This window comes from Pipistrellus kuhlii, unplaced genomic scaffold (genome assembly GCF_014108245.1).
Source record: "Pipistrellus kuhlii isolate mPipKuh1 unplaced genomic scaffold, mPipKuh1.p scaffold_m20_p_6, whole genome shotgun sequence".
NCBI lineage: Eukaryota > Metazoa > Chordata > Mammalia > Chiroptera > Vespertilionidae > Pipistrellus > Pipistrellus kuhlii.
This window is the reverse complement of record NW_023425562.1, coordinates 50,120,215-50,137,567: the sequence shown is the minus strand read 5'-3', so window position 1 is coordinate 50,137,567 and position 17,353 is coordinate 50,120,215. Positions and strand designations below refer to the sequence as shown.

The window sequence follows — 17,353 nt, the reverse complement described above, 5'->3', positions numbered from 1 at the left end:
ACATGTGATACATGATTAACAGGGGCACTGACCTTTTTTCCCTTAGATGCTCAAATAAAAGAACGACAACAGCCAACACAATAGCTGTCTGGGGTGAATGAAGCTGAGACATCTTATTTTTGTCAGTTTGGCAAAAAAATCATTTTTGGTGTGTCACAGAATTGTAGTAATTTATGTGTACCCTGAGATGAAAAAGAGTGAAAATTGCTGTTATAGGAGAATGGCCATTTTAGCATTTAGCAGGAAATGAGGGCTGAGCTACCAAAATGCCCGTATTGTCCCCTGGATTGAGACTAGTTTGCTATTTTCATGTTCCTGGTAACAGATGTCTCTCTGGTAACATGGCTGCTGCAAATACAAGATTCCAATATATCGGGTTTAATTATAGCCTGTTCTCCAAATAATTTACTTCTTGCCACCACAAAGCACTTTTTAACTGTATGGCCTTGTATCAAATGGTTCATTGTTCTTTAAGAAACAAAGCCAGTGGGAGACACAAGAATTACATTGTCAGTTTCCTTGAAATGTTGACATGAAACTTATTACTTCTGTTGTAAAACCCTGTTCCAGTTCGAAGAGAAGAGACCACCTTGGTCCCAAGGGATATGTACAAATGCAGTTTGGGATTGTATAGCAGAAATACAGTGAACCTATCTTGGTTATTAACTGTATAGGCAAAAGAGAGGGAGAGAAGGGTACATAGACATTCATTTCAGGAACCACCTTTTTTTTTTTTTTCTCTCTGAGGGTTTTCTGTAAGATTTTCTTTGAGCTAAAGAAAAGAATCTCTGACAAAGGAGACAAATAAAATAGTATGGGATACCATCTGCAAAGTAAGTTTGCGGGCCCAATCTGGGCTATGAGATTGTACCAAAACATATATAGGTAGGTAGTGCACACTGGGGAATTTTTTATTTTATTTTTTTAATCCTCACCTGAGAATATTTTTCCATTGATTTTTAGGGAGAGTGGAAGAGAGAGGGAAAGACAGAAATATCAATGTGAGAGAAACACATTGATTGGTTGCCACCCACAGGAGCCCCATCCAGAGTCCAGGCTGGGGAGGAGCCTGCAACCCAGGTACATGCCCTTGACGGGAATGGAAACTGGCCCCCTTCGGTCCACAGGCTGACGCTCTATCCACTGAGCCAAACCGGCTAGAGCTGGGGAACTTTTTTTTAACCTTGACATCTCATTCCCTTGGGTATTACCTTTTCTGTAGTGGTTTTGTTCATAATGAACATATGAAGGTACAAACTCCATTGCATTTTTATTCTTGTGATCTTCTACAGGGGTTTGTTGTTGTTATTGTTTTTAAGAGCTAGAGCCTTTTATTCTGACATTCAGTTTCCAGGATTCCACTGCAAAAGCAGAATAATAACACAGATCTTTTGGAAGTCAGGGCTCTGTACAGTCTGTGCTCTAAACTACACACGTAGATCTTGCTTGTTGTTTGTCCAACAAGCATTCCTTTTCCCCACTTACTGAATATTAGCATTCTCTCTTAGATGAGTAATAGTAGTTTGTACCTGTTCTCTGAGAACCAGAAAAATGCTTCAGAAACACAAAATAATCCTCCCAACAACTCTCTAGGCTGGTGTTACCTCTTCGTAAATGAGGAAGTACTATGGCTGAGAAAGCCGATTATGCTGAAGCAAGGTAACCTGGCAGGATACGGTGTTGGACCTATCTGAGTCCTTCCATCAGGCTTCATTGCTAGTCATCATTCCAGTGCTAGCGTACAATTTGATGAGTTTCACAATATTTTTTATTCCATGTTTATTTCTTAGGGAATTTACTTAGCTCTTTCTCGTCTCCTTTTTAGTGGTTGTTTTAAGGCTTATAGTATGCATCTTTAACTTATAACAGTCTGTCTTCGAGTAGTATGTATTATACCATTTCATCCATAGTGTAAAAACCTCACAACAATAAATTTCCATTTTTCCCTGCTGGTCTTTGTGTTGCAGTTGTTATACATTTTACTTTTATGGATGTTATAAATCTCTTTATTGTTCTTTTTGTTTAAGTGGTCAGTTTACTTTTGAAGATTTCAGTAAGAAAAAGTTTTTTTATGCAGATCTAGCTATTTGCCATTGCCAGTAGTCTTCATGACTTTGTGTGGATTCAGATTTCCATCTGGTATCAGTTTTCTTCTTCCCAAATTATTCCCTTCAACATTTCTTGTATGAAATTGTTGATGACTTCTGTCAGCTTGTCTTGTATGAAATTGGTGATGACTTCTGTTAGCTCATCTGTATCTGAAAAAGCATTTGCCTTCATCTTTGAACAATATTTTTACCTACTAGGTTAGTGGTCGGCAAACCATGGCTTGCAAGCCACATGCGGCTCTTTGGCCTCTTGAGTGTGGCTATTCCACAAAATACCAGGGCCTGGGCAAGTCTGTTTTGAAGAAGTGGCTTTAGAAGAAGTTTAAGTTAAAAAAAATTTGGGTCTCAAAAGAAATTTCAATCGTTGTACTGTTGATATTTGGCTCTGTTGACTAAAGAGTTTGCCTACTACTGTACTAGGTTAATAGGGTTTTTTTCCCCTTTCGGTATTCTTTGAATGTTACTCCACTGTCATCTGGATTGCTTAGTTTGCAATGAGAAGTCTGCTTTCACTTTTATATTTGTTCTCCCATATGTAATATGTCCCTTTTCCCCCCCAAATGTTTTTGGAATTTTCTGAGTATTATTGATTTTGAGTAGTTTTATGATGTGATACCTGGTGTAGTTATCTTCATGTCTATTATGTTTGGGGTTTGTTATTGAGCTTCTTGGATCTGTAGGTTTATAGTTTTTATCATATGTGGAAAATTTTCAAATATATTTTCTCCTCCATCCTCTTTTCAGGAATTTCAATTAAATGTGTATGAGACTGTTTGAAATTGTCCAACCATAACTCACTGGTGATCTTTCAGCCTTTTTTCTTTCTGTTTCTATTGTTGTATATTCAAACTCATTCTTTTCTTCTGCAATATGTAATCTGCAGTTAATCTCACTCAGTGTATTTTTTATTAGAATATTATATTTAACTTCTTGAGATATTCAACTTGGGTCTTTTTATATATTTCCTGTTTCCAGTTAACATGCTCAAGCTTTTCTTTACCTTCTTGAACATATCAAATGTGGTTATAATAGCTATTTTAATGTTTTTATCTTCTGTCATCCATGTTATTCTTACTAATGGTTTGTTTCCTTCTTTATGGGTAATATTTTCCTCCCCCATTGAATGCCTGATAATGTTTTACTGAAATTCAGATATTAATTTTATCTTGAATGCTGGATTTTTTTAATATCCTTATAAATATTATTGAGATTTGTTCCAAGATGTAGTTAAACTAGTTTGAACTAGTTTTGAGTTCAAAATTGAGTCTATGACCAATTTTGCCCCATGGCTGAAGCAATACCCTTCTAAAGTACTCTCCCTGATGAACAGAGTTCACAGGGTTTTCCCACTGTGACTGCTGGGTACACAAAATGTTCTTAGCCCTCAGAGAGCTCTAGGGATGGTTTCCCCTTCTTTCACCCTTAGTTTCCTCACACGCATGTTCTAGTCAGTATTCAACTGACCACTTGAAAGGGACACTCTGTGCAGCTATTGGTTCTGGTACTCTGTCCTGTGCATATGGCCACATTGGTCTCCCCAGGCTGTCCCTGTCCTGAGCCTAGAAACTCTCTTCAAGCAACTGAGCCCATTTCATGTGTTTCCTCTCTCTCTGGAATCACTGTACTGTGCTGCCTGATGTTAGGCTTCTGAAAACTATTGTTTTGTATCTTTTGTCCTTCTGTTTGTTTGTTTATTTAGGCAGAGGAGTGGATACAAATCCATTAGGCCCAAAGTGGAAGTTTAGCAGTATATTATATACTTCTAAATATACTTTCTAAACTATTTTTCTGACTATTGCTGATGGATAGTAGTGCAACTAACTTTTGTGTATTGATCTTTTAGATATTAAGCAACTTTGCTATGTAATGTGTCAGTCAGGTTTTGTTGGGATAACACCTCCAACATCAAAAGGACTTTAAATTACAAATGTTTAGTTTTCACTTCTAGTGCGTTCATCACCGGCCACCTGCAGCTCAGCTCCATATCTTACTTTTGGGATTGAGACTGAAGGAGCAGTGTTTAATGGGACATGCCTCTCTCATGGCAGAGAAAAAAGACTAAATGATTTGCTAAGTCTTAAAACTTCCCCTCTAAAAACACATATATTACTTACACTCACATTTTATTGGCTATAAAAAGTCATATGGCCAACTCTGATGTCTGTGTGGGGAGGAGGGATATATAAGCAGTGATGTGTTTAAGCTGGCTCATGTAACTCATGAGAGCTGATTGTGCACATCTCTTTCTAGTTCTGTGTTTAATAACATCACATTGATAACTTGAAATCAGTTATGGTGAGTGTATTTACACCATGTAAATTGGCAAGCAATAAATTGGGGCTTTTTTCCTGGAGAGCTAGTTGTTAAACTTTTAGTAGCAAATACCGGTTATATGCCTCTTTTAGGGAATAATTGGGAACTAGATTATTTTTTTTATCACATTTCATTTTAATAATTTGTTAATTTGCATATGTTTAGATTTAACTAGCAATGGTCTCTAGTGCAGTATTGAATATGAGTAGTGATAAAGAGCAAAGTTGTCTTCCCCTGGTGTTAAAAGGAATGCAAGTTTTTTGTTGACAACGCTTATCAGATTAAGGACATTTTTTCTCTTTCTCATATCATGGATTTAATCTATCATATTATCAAATGCTTTTTCTGTTATTTATTGAGATTTTTTTTATATAAAAATATAGTGAAAATTACATGAATGGATTTTCTGTGTTGAACTAACCTTGCATTCCTGGGATAAGCCCATCTCTTTATATGTTTTCTAGGATTCTGTATTTTATTTATAAATTTTAAATCTATATTTAGGCATGAGGTGGGCCTGTAATTTTACTTTCTAAAAGATTTTGGTATCAGAGCATTTTGTTTGTTTGTTTATAAGCTTTATTAAATTAATTGAATTGTGTTCCTTATTTTTCTGGGGTTTTTTTTAAGAGTTTGGGTAAAACTGGAATTATTTCCCTCTTGAATGTTTGGTAGAACTTAATAGTGGTTTTTTGTGTGTTTTTTTTGAGAGAAGATTTTTAATTATTGATTCTGATTTTTGAATGGTTATAGATCCATTTAGAAAATCTTTTTTATTTTTCTTGAATCAAGTAGAGAAATTTACATATTCCTAGGAATTTATCCATCTCATCTTTTTTTCAAGTTTGGCATTAAGTTACTCCTTATGTTCAGTTGTTCTTAATGTCCACTGTTTCTGCAGTTTTCTCTCCTTCTATTAATCTCTATTATTGCTTATTTGTTCCTTTTCTTTTTTTCTTGATCACTTTTGGTAAAGATTTTTAAATTTTGTTGGTCTTTTTAAAGAACCAAATTTGGGCTTTGTTTATCTTCTTTATTAGGGGTTGGCAACTAATAAAGGCCTAGAAACCATCTAAGGCCTGTGGGCCAAGTCTGGCTGAGTCCTGCTTCTCCATGGCCTGCAAGCTAAGATGGTTTTTATATCTTAAAGGTTTTAATCTATATATAGGGTGGATAACAATAATACAAATTAAAAATACAATAATCCTATATAATAAAGAGGTAATATGCGAATTGACGATCATACCCTCACACAAGATGGCTGTCCCCATGTGGTCACAAGATGGCTGCCACAAGATGGCAGGCAGGGGAGGACAGTTGTGGGCGATCATGCCAGCAGAGGAGGGCAGTTAGGGACAACCAAGTCAGCAAGAGAGGGCAGTTGGGGGCGACCAGGCCTGCAGGGAGGGCAATTGGAGGCAATTAGGCTGGCAAGGGAGCAGTTAGGCATTGATCAGGCTGGCAGGGGAGTGGTTAGGGGGTGATCAGGCTGGCTGGCAGAAGCGGTTAGGGACAATCAGGCAGGTAGGCAGGTGAGCGATTGGGAGCCAGCAGTCCCGGATTGTGAGAGGCATGTCTGACTGCCGGTTTAGGCCCAATCCCACACGGTTCCCAGATTGGAGAGGGTGTAGGCTGGGCTGAGGGGTACCCCCCTCCCCAGTACATGAATTTCCTGCACAGGCCTCTAATTAATAATATTAATACAATAATACAAATGTAAACCTACTTTTGTCCACCCTTGTATAAAAACACACACAAAGAGAAAGGTGCCACAGAGACTGTATGGCCTTTTACATAAAGCTTACCAACTCATGCTCTCTAGGGTTCTTTATTTTTGATCATTGATTGTCTTACTTTACTGTCAACTTAGCCATGCTGTGAGTGGTTTTTCTGCATATCAAGCCCACCCAAGTACTGGAAACCAAAAATTTAACCTTTGTTTTATATATACTTGTTTTGTTTCCTGGCGTAAATAAGTCAAGTAGTAATTGTTACCAACAGTTTTTTAAAAATGGGAGGGAATAGAAATTAAAATTTGAAAAATTGTTTCTGGCAACATAGAAGACCGCCATTATTCTATTTTAATGATGGAATATCCCTTAGCATCTCTCACAACACCTGTGTTCTTTAGGCACTGTAGTTTGAAGCTATCTTAATTTATAGAAATCTTGGATTCTAGAAAGTAATCATATTTTGGAAGCTAAAAGGCAGTGAACTTTATCATGTACATTGGAAATCAAGCTAAAATAATCTCATGGCATTACCAAGTTTCTTGCCAGGATTACTTTATGCTTCACTATGTCTTTTGTCCCCCAAATAAGTTTCCTCTAGGGTTCCATCCCTCTTTTGTACATATTTTCTGTACTCTTTTAGAGTGGTCTTATTTATACCATTGATTCAGTTAGTTACTCCCCATAAACTTAATGATTCTTCCAAATTTCCCCCAATTTTTAATCTCATTCCTAGACTTCATACTCATAAAAAGTTAGACATTGTTGTCATGTCTCATAGGCACCTCAGGTTCAATCTGAACTCAGTCCTTTGCACTCCTAGTCTACTATCACTTTTCCTTTTTTTACTAGTCTCTCTGCCTCTTATATATGTTCTCTCTTCTGATTCCTTGGGATCCCTCCCCACCCCAGTATTGTCCAACTCAACTCACTATGGCAAGTGTAATCTTTCTAATACACAAGATCAGCATGCTTTGTTGCTGCCCTCTTGCTCTTTCTATTCAAGTAGTACCATGCACCACTTCCCTGAATGTTCCATGCTTATTCGTGTCTTTGCATGTGCAATTGTTTCCTTTTGCTTGAAATAGCTTTTTCCTTTTTGCTTGTACAGGAAAGACATTCAGTGAAGCATGGTTCAGGCATCATTCCTTGTGAGACCTCCTCGACTCAGAGATAGTCAGCCCCCTTCTGGTGTTCATGTTCTACTTTTTATACTCCTCACTGTAATACTGGGCTACTCTCAGGTTATTTATTGTCCACATATCTGTCTCCGCTGTGAACTGAGCTTCTCAGAAGTGTGAGCTGTGGCTGTCTCTACATCCTCAACTTAATATCTGGCACATGTTAAGTACCTTGTAAATATTTTATGGAAGAACAAATGAACAAAAAATTATACTCAGAATGCATGTTCATTGCAAAAGTGTTTTTTGTATAATATAGAAGAATAAGCAAACTTCCCTTTCCCCACCCCTCCTCATCATCAGAAGGATCACTTTGGCAGAATGGGAAGCAGTAGACGACTCCCAGTTATTTCCCACAACCATCCACATTTATGGAGGCTTTTGCATTCACATTGGTCCTGGCATGATCGACAACCTGATGAACCCAGACAAGACTAAGATAAACTACTTGTCCTCCAGCAGAATAAATATTTCAAATAAAGTCAACCCAAGAAAGTCAGGCCAAACAGCTATTGATTGCTAAAAGCCTGAATTTAAGCCCAATGAATATTCCAAAGTTCACCTCCATGCAGCTTGCCTAAATGGTGATCAATATGCAATTACTGCCCCCCTTTAAACGTGTCTTACTCTGCCTGTCTGAAGAAGGGTTTTACTTTTAAAATCTTTTGTTTGTTGAATTTGCTTAGGCAAGAAAAAAAGACTTGACTAAACCAGAGTTCTTTGCCTTCAGGATTCCAAACAATTGCTGTTATTTTTTAAATGGTTTGAATGTATGCTGAACGGCAACTGAAGTTGCCCTGTTACATGGCCGTCATTCATTTCAAGAGGCCTTTTCCTGAGTCTAAACAATAAGGATATTGTACCTTAGTTTCCTAATTTCTGCTCACATGATCATCTGTCCTCATCACAACCTTTGTAATTCAAGTTTATAAAGTAGATTGCTAAAGTCCAGCTACAGTAAAAGCAAATAAAATTTTTTGTTTAGTTTCCTCTTAGAATTTCATCTTGATGCAAAAAACCAAACCTGCTGAATTTGGGGCCTTGTTTACTCTGCTCCTGATACTTAAGACTTTATGTTTCACAAATATGCCTTTTTTATTTCCCGACCATTGTCAGAATCCTTTGTCATTGATTTAAATATGTGTTCATTGATCTTTAGAAAGAGGTGAAGTGATAGGGGAAAAGAAATAGAAACAACGAAGAGAGAGAAAAATCATTGCTCGGCTTCCTCCTGCATGCCCCTTTACTGGGTGGGGATCAAGACCGAAACCAGGACATGTGCCCTTGACTGAGAATCAAACCAGTGACTTCTTTTTTCATGTGTCAATGCTCAACCACTGAGCCACACTGGCTGGGCCCTTTGCCATTTTTCACTTACCCTGTTGTTACTGTCCTCCTTTCCCGTAGCTCTATATCCCTTTCTCACACTGATGCCAGATTAAGCTATCGGAAATGTATCCATCTGATGCCCTCCTTTTCTTAGATATTTCATGGCTTCTCAACATCTGTGGCATGGAGCTCAGGCTCCTGGTAGCGCATCTAGTTCCTGACCACAGCCTCAGTCGTCTTCCACCACCAGTCATTCAAAACGAGTTCTAGTTCCCTCAGGTAGCATGCTCTTAAAGGCCTTCTGTACCTTTTCCAGATGATTTTTACCCACCACTGCCACCAATGTCATTGCTCTCTCTTCACTGCTTGGCAAATACTCATTCTTCAGACTCAGTTCTGGTATCACCTTCACTGACTTCTCCCTGATAAAGTTAACTATCTCTACCTCTCACCTCCTTGGACTTAATTTTCACTGCTTCAAGCTTTTGAAATTATTTTTATTTATCTGTCCTTTAATTGCTTAAAGAGAGGGAGCTTATAACAACTAGTGTAGTGACTATTGCACGAAGGCAAGTGCTTAGCAGTAGCCTCTTTTTTTCTTTTAAACTCAGTAGTTGGATTGAATGTCATAAGTGAGTATCTATGGGTTGCTCTTATTGATAACACAGCAAGGGGAATCGGAGTAGGAATAGTCACAATACATCCTTGGTATTTGAGGTTGGCACCAAGTGGGATGACAAGTTGTCTCAGTTTACCCAGAACTGAGGGATTTCCTGGGATGTGGTACTTTGAGTGCTAAAAATGGAATAGTCTCAGGTAAACAAGGATGGTCTTGCCACCAACAGGTACTGTTGGCAAGCTTTTTACCTACTCTCCTTTCCTTCACTCATTGGACTCAATCCTAACTGGCTTGTCTGACCCAGGATTGCACTGTTAACACCTTAATAGTGCAGTATTTTCATAGTGCTTCTTCTACTAAAGACTATTCAAAGGAATGTTATTTCTGATTCCTTTTCTTGGGCTTTCATGTAAGAAATTGGATGAAGGGATTTGGGTTATGTTACTACCACCTTTTTTTAAACTAGGCTTGCCTTCCATTGCCTGACTGACCAGTTGCCTAGTTCTATAATATCAGTTAGTTCTCCTCTTTTTTTATCTTTAGTCTCTTCGTTACCATTGTCTTTTTGACACCATAAAAATATGATTAAATTCTCCATATTGGCATGCTGGGGCCCTATCCAACTTTCTGGCTTTTGGTGCACTTGGGTTCGACCCATTCATCTTTTTGCACACTCGGTGTAAGAACCTCCCCCTTTGCCATCTTGGCCAATGGGAGAGATTCCCAGCACTCCAGCTGACCATCTACAACAATATTATTTAAAATAATAATTTTTTAAAATGGCTTTTCTCTCAACCTAATGGGTTCTCTTATCTTTACTAATGAGTAGCCTTTTACCTTACTTTCTCATTTCTTTTCAAATATTTGCATATGTCTTTTCCCATATTCCCCCAAATACGTATTCTCATTCCTATTTCTCCCTCTCCCTCTCCCTCTCCTCCCTCTCCCTCTCCTCCCTCTCCCTCTCCTCCCTCTCCCTCTCCTCTCCCTCTCCCTCTCCCTCTCCCTCTCCCTCTCCCTCTCCCTCTCCCTCTCCCTCTCCCTCTCCCTCTCCTCTCTCCCTCTCCTCCTCTCCCTCTCCTGCCTCTCCCTCTCTGCCTCTCCCTCTCCCTCTCCCTCTCCCTCTCCCTTTCCCTCTCCCTCTCCCTCTCCCTCTCCCTCTCCCTCTCCCGTTCCCTCTCCCTCTCCCTCTCCCCCTCCCCCCCAACACATAAAAGTCTCAGAACAAACATGTAGAAGTGTCTTTTAGCTCCTGGAATCAGTTCTTTTGTCGGAGGCTGTCTTGTGTACTACAAGACTACAAGGCATAGCTCATGTTTCTGTCTCTGATCTTAGCAAAACACTGCTCCTTGGTATTCTTCAAGCATGCCAGCCTTTTGTGTGTTGTTGTGTTTTATTTTGTGGGGTTTTTGTTTTGTTTTGGGGGTGGTTGTTTTTTTTTGTGTGTGTGTGGGGGGGGGGGGTTTGTGTGTGTGTGTGTGTGTGTGTGTGTGTGTGTGTGTGTGTGTGTTTGCCATGCCACCTTATTTCTGTCTTAGGACGTTTGTATTGGCTATTCCTTCTGCTTTTAATGTTTTGTCCCTAAAATATCTATGACAAATTTATCTCATCACATCACTCAGATCTCTATACAAATGTTACCCTTTAAGAGGCCTTCTTTAATTACCTAAATTAAAAATCCTCTCCAGTCATTCTTTCACATTGCTTTATTTCCATGACACTTAACCACTATCAATATCTTGATTTTCCATTTGTCTCCTGCAATAAGAATTAAGCTCATGAGAACTGGGACTTGATATGTCCTATTCCCAAAAGAGGTATCCATTCAATATTTGTAGATTAAATGTTTTTGAAAGCAGAGGCCATATCTTAATTTTTGTTTTTCTTTTGTGCTCACCACAATATTGAGTAGGGGCTCAGTAAACATTGATTTACCAGCTATACTAAAATACAAAATGACTGACTTACTCCCCTCTACCTCATAGAATGTTAAACAAAACAGTGTCAGGTTATGGAAAATGATAATCCTTTGAGAAGTATCTCTAAGAGTAGTAGCTAATGGAAGGATTATTCTGTGACCTATGGGTTCAGGGGTGGGTGGGCAGGGGAATTACCTTTGTTTTTTCTTGAAAATAGTTTATCTTTTCTAATTCTAAAAAGTACCGAGTGTTCAGTATGGAAAAATGAAAAATACTGAAAAATAGAAAAAGGGAATAATAAGATTCAGAAAAAAACATTTGACAAAAACCCAATGCCTTTCATGATTAAAAAAGAAAGAAAGAAAAAGAAAAAGACTTAAACTAGGAATAGAAGGGAGCTTTTTTGGAAGAAGTAGAACTACCTCTGTTTGCAAATGACATGATCTTATATATAGAAAATTCTAAGGAATCCATTAAACTTATTTAAACTAATAAACAAGTTTAGCAAGGTTGCAGGATATAAGGTTACTATACAAAAATCAATTGTATCTATATACACTTGCAATGAATAACCCACAAGTAAAACTAAGAAATCAATTCCATTTATAATATCATCAAGAATAAAATACAAAGGAGTAAATTTAACAAAAGTATAAAATTTATGCTCTGAAAACTATAAAATATTGTTGAAAGAAATTAAAGAAGGCCTAATAAGAAGAAAAGCATTTCATATTCATGGACCAGAAGATTTAATATTGTTAAATTGACAATACTCCCCAAAGCAATCTAAAAATTTAGCATAATCCCTATAAGAAACACAATGACATCATTGTAGAAATTAACAAGCTGATCTTACAAGTAGTTTTGAATTGTAGGGGACCAGAAATTATCAAACCATATTGAAAAAGAAGAGCACCCAATTTTAAAAACTACAAAGTAGTGGTAATTAAGACATTGTGGTACTGGCATAAATTAATAGAATTTAATTGAGAATTCAAAAATAAAGCTATTTGTCTATGGACAGCTGACTTCAACAAGAATACCAAGGCCATTGAATGGAGAAAGAATATTTTCTTCAACGATAGTGCTGGAACTATTGTTGGATAGCCACATGTAAATGAATGAAATTGGATACTTGCCTCACATCACAAACAAAAATTAACTCAAAATGAATCACAAACTAAATGTGAGAATTAAAACTGTTAAACTCTTTGGAGAAAACATGTACATTTTCATGACATTTGGATTTGTCATGTGAAAAGTGTGAGCAACAAAAGAAAAAATAGGTAACTTGAACTTCATCAAAATTAAAAAAAACTTTTGTGCTTCAAAGACATTATCAAGAAAGTCAAAGGACAGTTCCTGAGTGAAAAGAAATATCTTTGTAAATAACGTAAGTTAAGGGTGTTGTGTCCAGAATAAACAATTCTTACAACTCAGTAATAAAGATAATTAAACTGATTAAAAAGTAGTCAGAGGTTCTGAATAGACATTTCTCCAAAGAAGGTATACAAATGGCCAATAAGCACAAGAAAAGATGCTTGACATCATTAGTTATGAGGGAACTGCAAATCAAAACCATAATGAGATACCACTTCACACACACAAGGATGGTTAGAACCAAAAAGTCAGTTGATATGTGTTGGCATGGATGTGAAGAAATCAGAACATTGTACATTACTGGTAGAAATGTAAAATAGTTCAGCCACTTTGGAAAACAGTTTGACAGTTCCTCAGAAGGTTAAACATAGAATTAACCATATACTCCAGCAATTCTACTCCTAGGTATACACACACCTAAGAGAATTGAAAACATATATCCATACAAAAACTTATATCCAAATGTTGATGGCATTATTCATAAATAGCCAAAAGATAGGAGCACCCCAAAGGTCCATTAATGGATGAATGGCTAGACAAATTGTGGCATATCCATACAATGAACTGTTATTCAGCCATAGAAAAGCATGAAGCACTGATACATGCTACAACCTGGATGAACCTTGAGAACATTATGCTAGGTGAATGAAGCCAGTCACAAAAGTCCACATATTTTATGATACCATTTACGTAAAATGTCCAGAATAAGTAAATCCATAGAGACAGAAAATAAGTTAGTGGTTGCTTAAGGCTAGGATGAGATTGGGGGGATGGGGGGAGTGACAGTTAAAGGGTAGGGTATTTCCTGTCACTGTAATGAAAATGTTCTATAATTGACTGTGGCAATGGTTGAACACAGCAGTTAGTATACCAAAAACCATTTGATTGTACATTTTAAGTGGTTGAATTGTATGGTATGTGAATTATATATTGATACAGCCGTTAAAAATAAAGAAAAAGGAATAATAGTGATCAATAATTCTACTACCTTGAAATAATTTCTGTTAGCATTTTTATCTATTTTTGCCAGTTTTTTATTGCATATTTTTCCACATAATTGAGTTAATGGTTTCATATAGAATTTTTAATATATTACCTTTTATGCTTATCATTCTGACCTTATAAAGTTGTTCATGATATTACAGATTCTCCTAATTATTAACAAGTGTGTAGTATTCCGTGTAGATGTACCATAATATAATAACCTTATTGGTGTACATTTCAATTGTGTGTGTTTTTTTATCTTTTCCCCATGATAATGAGTACTGTTGTAAATACATTTATTTATTTATTTATTTTTAAAGAATAGAACATCCTTATGAAATGCTTTACATGAAACCTCTTTTGTTCCCAGAGAAAAGAAGATTTCGAGGAGCAGTGCCCTGAAAGTGCTGGACCATGCCATGATTGGGCCCGAGGGCACAGACAATTGCCATAAGTTTGTTGACATTCTTGGCTTACGAACCATCTTTCCCCTCTTTATGAAATCTCCCAAGAAGATTAAGAAAGTGGGAACCACTGAGAAGGAACATGAAGGTAGGATACACTGGAAAACTCAGACTAATTTAGGTGTATTAAGAGAAATGGTGGAAATGAGAGCTACTTTTAAAACTCTGATACGCATTTGAGGAGTAGACTCTTAGCTGAAGAATACTGCCTTCTTCTTTTCTATATTTTTATATTTTCCATGCATGGAAAAGCAACCCAGAGACCCCCGAACTCTGATGGTCTTTGTTCACTGGTTCTCTACCTGCTTGAATCCTGGTGGTTCCATTTCCTCCTGGCCTGTTAATAAGTCTCTGCGTGCAGGTTTTGTTTTCTTCTCTATAATTTGTAGCAAGGTGTCTCTCTGATGGAAGACACTTTTGAAAAGAGTAATGAGATGGCAACACATGTCACCTCCGGAGTGGTGCTTTCTTGTATTTCTGTATTAAAGTATGATTCAGCTAACATCAGGAATTGCCGAAATAAACTATTTACAGCCCAGATTCCCCTTTTTATGTTTCTCCTCCCTGATGGTGCATACTCCCAGCAAAATGCTGCCATGAATTGCGATGCTGTAACCAGAGTAGTTACCGCTAGGCCAATCTCTTCCTGCTATTGTCTAGTGCCTGCTGCATTCCTCCCCCAATAAATAGCCGCAGTACAATCTGGAAGGCAGGGGATTTATGAGCATTGACAGTTCGGCTGGAGGCTAACAGACGCTTGTACTAGGGAATTCACATGGTTGGATGGTTATTTTAAAGTGTGGGGAGCGTTAAGGAGGGGTATGAAGAGCTGATTGGCTGACTAATTTGGTTGTCTTGTCAAAGTTAACATTTGTCCCATGCTTTGGGTGATTTTTTTTCCATAGTGATTTAATAGAATTGGCATTGGTATCTGAAAGACCTTTTGCATTGCTTATTCTCTTTGATAAAAGTTTTCTTTCTCAGATTTACTTGGCCTAGTGTTTTCCAACTGCAGTGGCTTAAGGGCAAGTGATGTGACTGTCTTTAGTAGTAGCTTCCAATGATAATTTCTCTGAGCAGATCAACTCTCCAGAGACAACAGGAAGTCTAGCAAGGGGGAGGACTGGTGGTGCAAAACACTGTGAACTAGAGATCTATAACAACCAGAGTTCAGTTCACCTCAAATTGGTTTTACATAAACATGTTTATCAGCCGTAAACAGCCCTATTGCTGACCTTTTTTTTTCTTTCTCTCTCTATCAAAATTTAGCAAAATGAGGCCATGGGATAGTGAATAGATGATCTTGGAGATCTAGGTGAAAATTTTGGAACAGTCATCATTCCATGAAAACCTGCCACAGTCCTGGTATTGCTGTGCTCTGGGCTCTCTTATTTAGGCTTAACAACCTATCAAGTAGATGGTTTGTTTGTTTTTAGGAAATCAGCTGAGAAATTAATCAGGCTGTGGTTCTAACTGTGGGACCCTTTATTTAACTTTGCCAGACTAATTTCCTTCTTGGTCCATAAAATGAGGAAACTAGATTGTTAACTAGAAACTGATATCTGCACCTTAAGACATGCTTGAAGGAAAGGAAGGAAAACGGCCCTTAGCTGGCTTCTTGCTCTCTGTGCATGGTACTGAGAAGAGGAGAAGTGACTGAATCAATGAGCAGCTGTTTCCCTTCTGAAAAAATGTGCCTGGTTGAATGCTGGTAGCAGTACATTTGCTCTACCGCATTAGGAATTGATAACATCATATTAGTGAAGGCAATGGCTTGGTAAGACAGCTCCTGGAAAGCATGTTTGGACCGTAATGACTGGTGAGGAGGAGTTCTGCATCCTGAATACATCAACACCCAGAGAGAAGAAGTGAACCTCTTGCCGGAGGTCCTAGCTAGCTGCTCCTTCTCCTGGCAGACTGGTCCTCACTCATGCCATGAAGGCAGAGAAGCAAGGCCGAGCGGGGCAGGGCACATTGTGCAATATTTCTTTGTTCTGCCTTGCCTTTGGCTTACTCTCTGTGTGCTGGTCAGCTGTGTATGCTGAGCTAGAGCACAATAGCCTCAGCTATCAGGGGTATTTATAGACTTGCCCAGCTCATTCCAGGCCTCAGGTTTCCACCATGCTCTTTCCTCAATTTGTAACAGTTTTTTCTGTCTGCCTTTTAGTCATCCTTCAGGTCCTTGGTTTTTCTCTCTCACTTCCTCAGGAAGGCATATCATAAGACCCTGAACTAGAATAGAGCCTCCAATTAAACGTACTTTTGGTCTCCAGACTTTGCCTTCATAGCCTTTACTATTTTGGAACGAATGGCCTTTCTACCTCTAAGTCCAAGGACCCAGCCTGGTGCTTGGCATGTGGTGGATGCACAGTAAATGTTCATTGACTGCATGAATGAACACCACTTTCCTAAAAGACTGCTCAGTGAGGACAGACATGGGTTTGGAACTCTCCTTAGAACCCTGCAAGGTTAACATCAATGCAGTGGCCTTCAGTTCAGATTGATGGTTGTCAGTCATACGCCTGGTGAGTGATTTTTTACCCAGTTTGTTTAGAAGCAAAATAGTGGGGTGGCACAGAAGCAACTGTGTTTCTAAAGCCTACGAAGAGGTTGAGAAAGAGAACTTTTTGATTAAGGTGACTAGAGAGGAAAGAAGAAGCAAAAACTGTCCTTATAACCCAGAATTGCTTGTAATTTAATTCCTCTTTTGTGAGTTGGGGTAGGGAAGGAAAAGAATTATTGTAATTGAAATCCATTCAGGTTTGCATAATAAAACCTTCAGAAATAGATCAGGGAAGGCATTTAGCTTGGGGGATGGGTTGGAAAGAAATAAGTTGCCCTTGTGTGCAATAGCATGATTGGCTGCCTCTTTGGTTTTATAAAGAATAGCACAGTATATATTGTCTCCTTGGTATTAACTGCTTCAGAATAGGAGAGAGAAGAAAAGAGCTGGGATCCAGAAATGGCATTTGACCTTTTACTTCTTGTCTCTTTTTAAAATTCTTATTAAAATAGGTACAATTTTTCTTATATTGCTTCATTAGGTAGGTGAGTTATTGAGTTTGTAGCAGTTCTAGTTAATTGCGCTATTTTAACATGGTTCCCCTGGAGGCTGTTATAAGTTTTAAGGAGGTGAGCTACCACACAGTGTGTAGGTGTATGGTGTGCATACTGAGCATGTGCACACATTTTACCTTATGAACAAGGACAGCAGTTGATGACAGGTTAGTGCATTAAATACCATTCTGCAAAGAACTGTGATTCTGGTGCACTCCACATGTCAGGTTACATGTACTAGTAGTTGCCAGTGCTTCTTGGACTCCCTA

General features: G+C 38.1%; 1 protein-coding gene across 1 annotated transcript in view; it reads left to right on the top strand.

Moving 5' to 3' along the window:
• The window catches only part of CTNNBL1 (catenin beta like 1), a 167,673-nt gene that overhangs the window by 91,758 nt on the left and 58,562 nt on the right, over positions 1-17,353 (top strand). Inside the window, exon 11 of the mRNA XM_036418465.1 lies at positions 13,934-14,115. Within this exon, the coding sequence (XP_036274358.1) occupies positions 13,934-14,115 (182 nt within the window). The remainder of the gene's footprint in view (positions 1-13,933; positions 14,116-17,353) is intronic.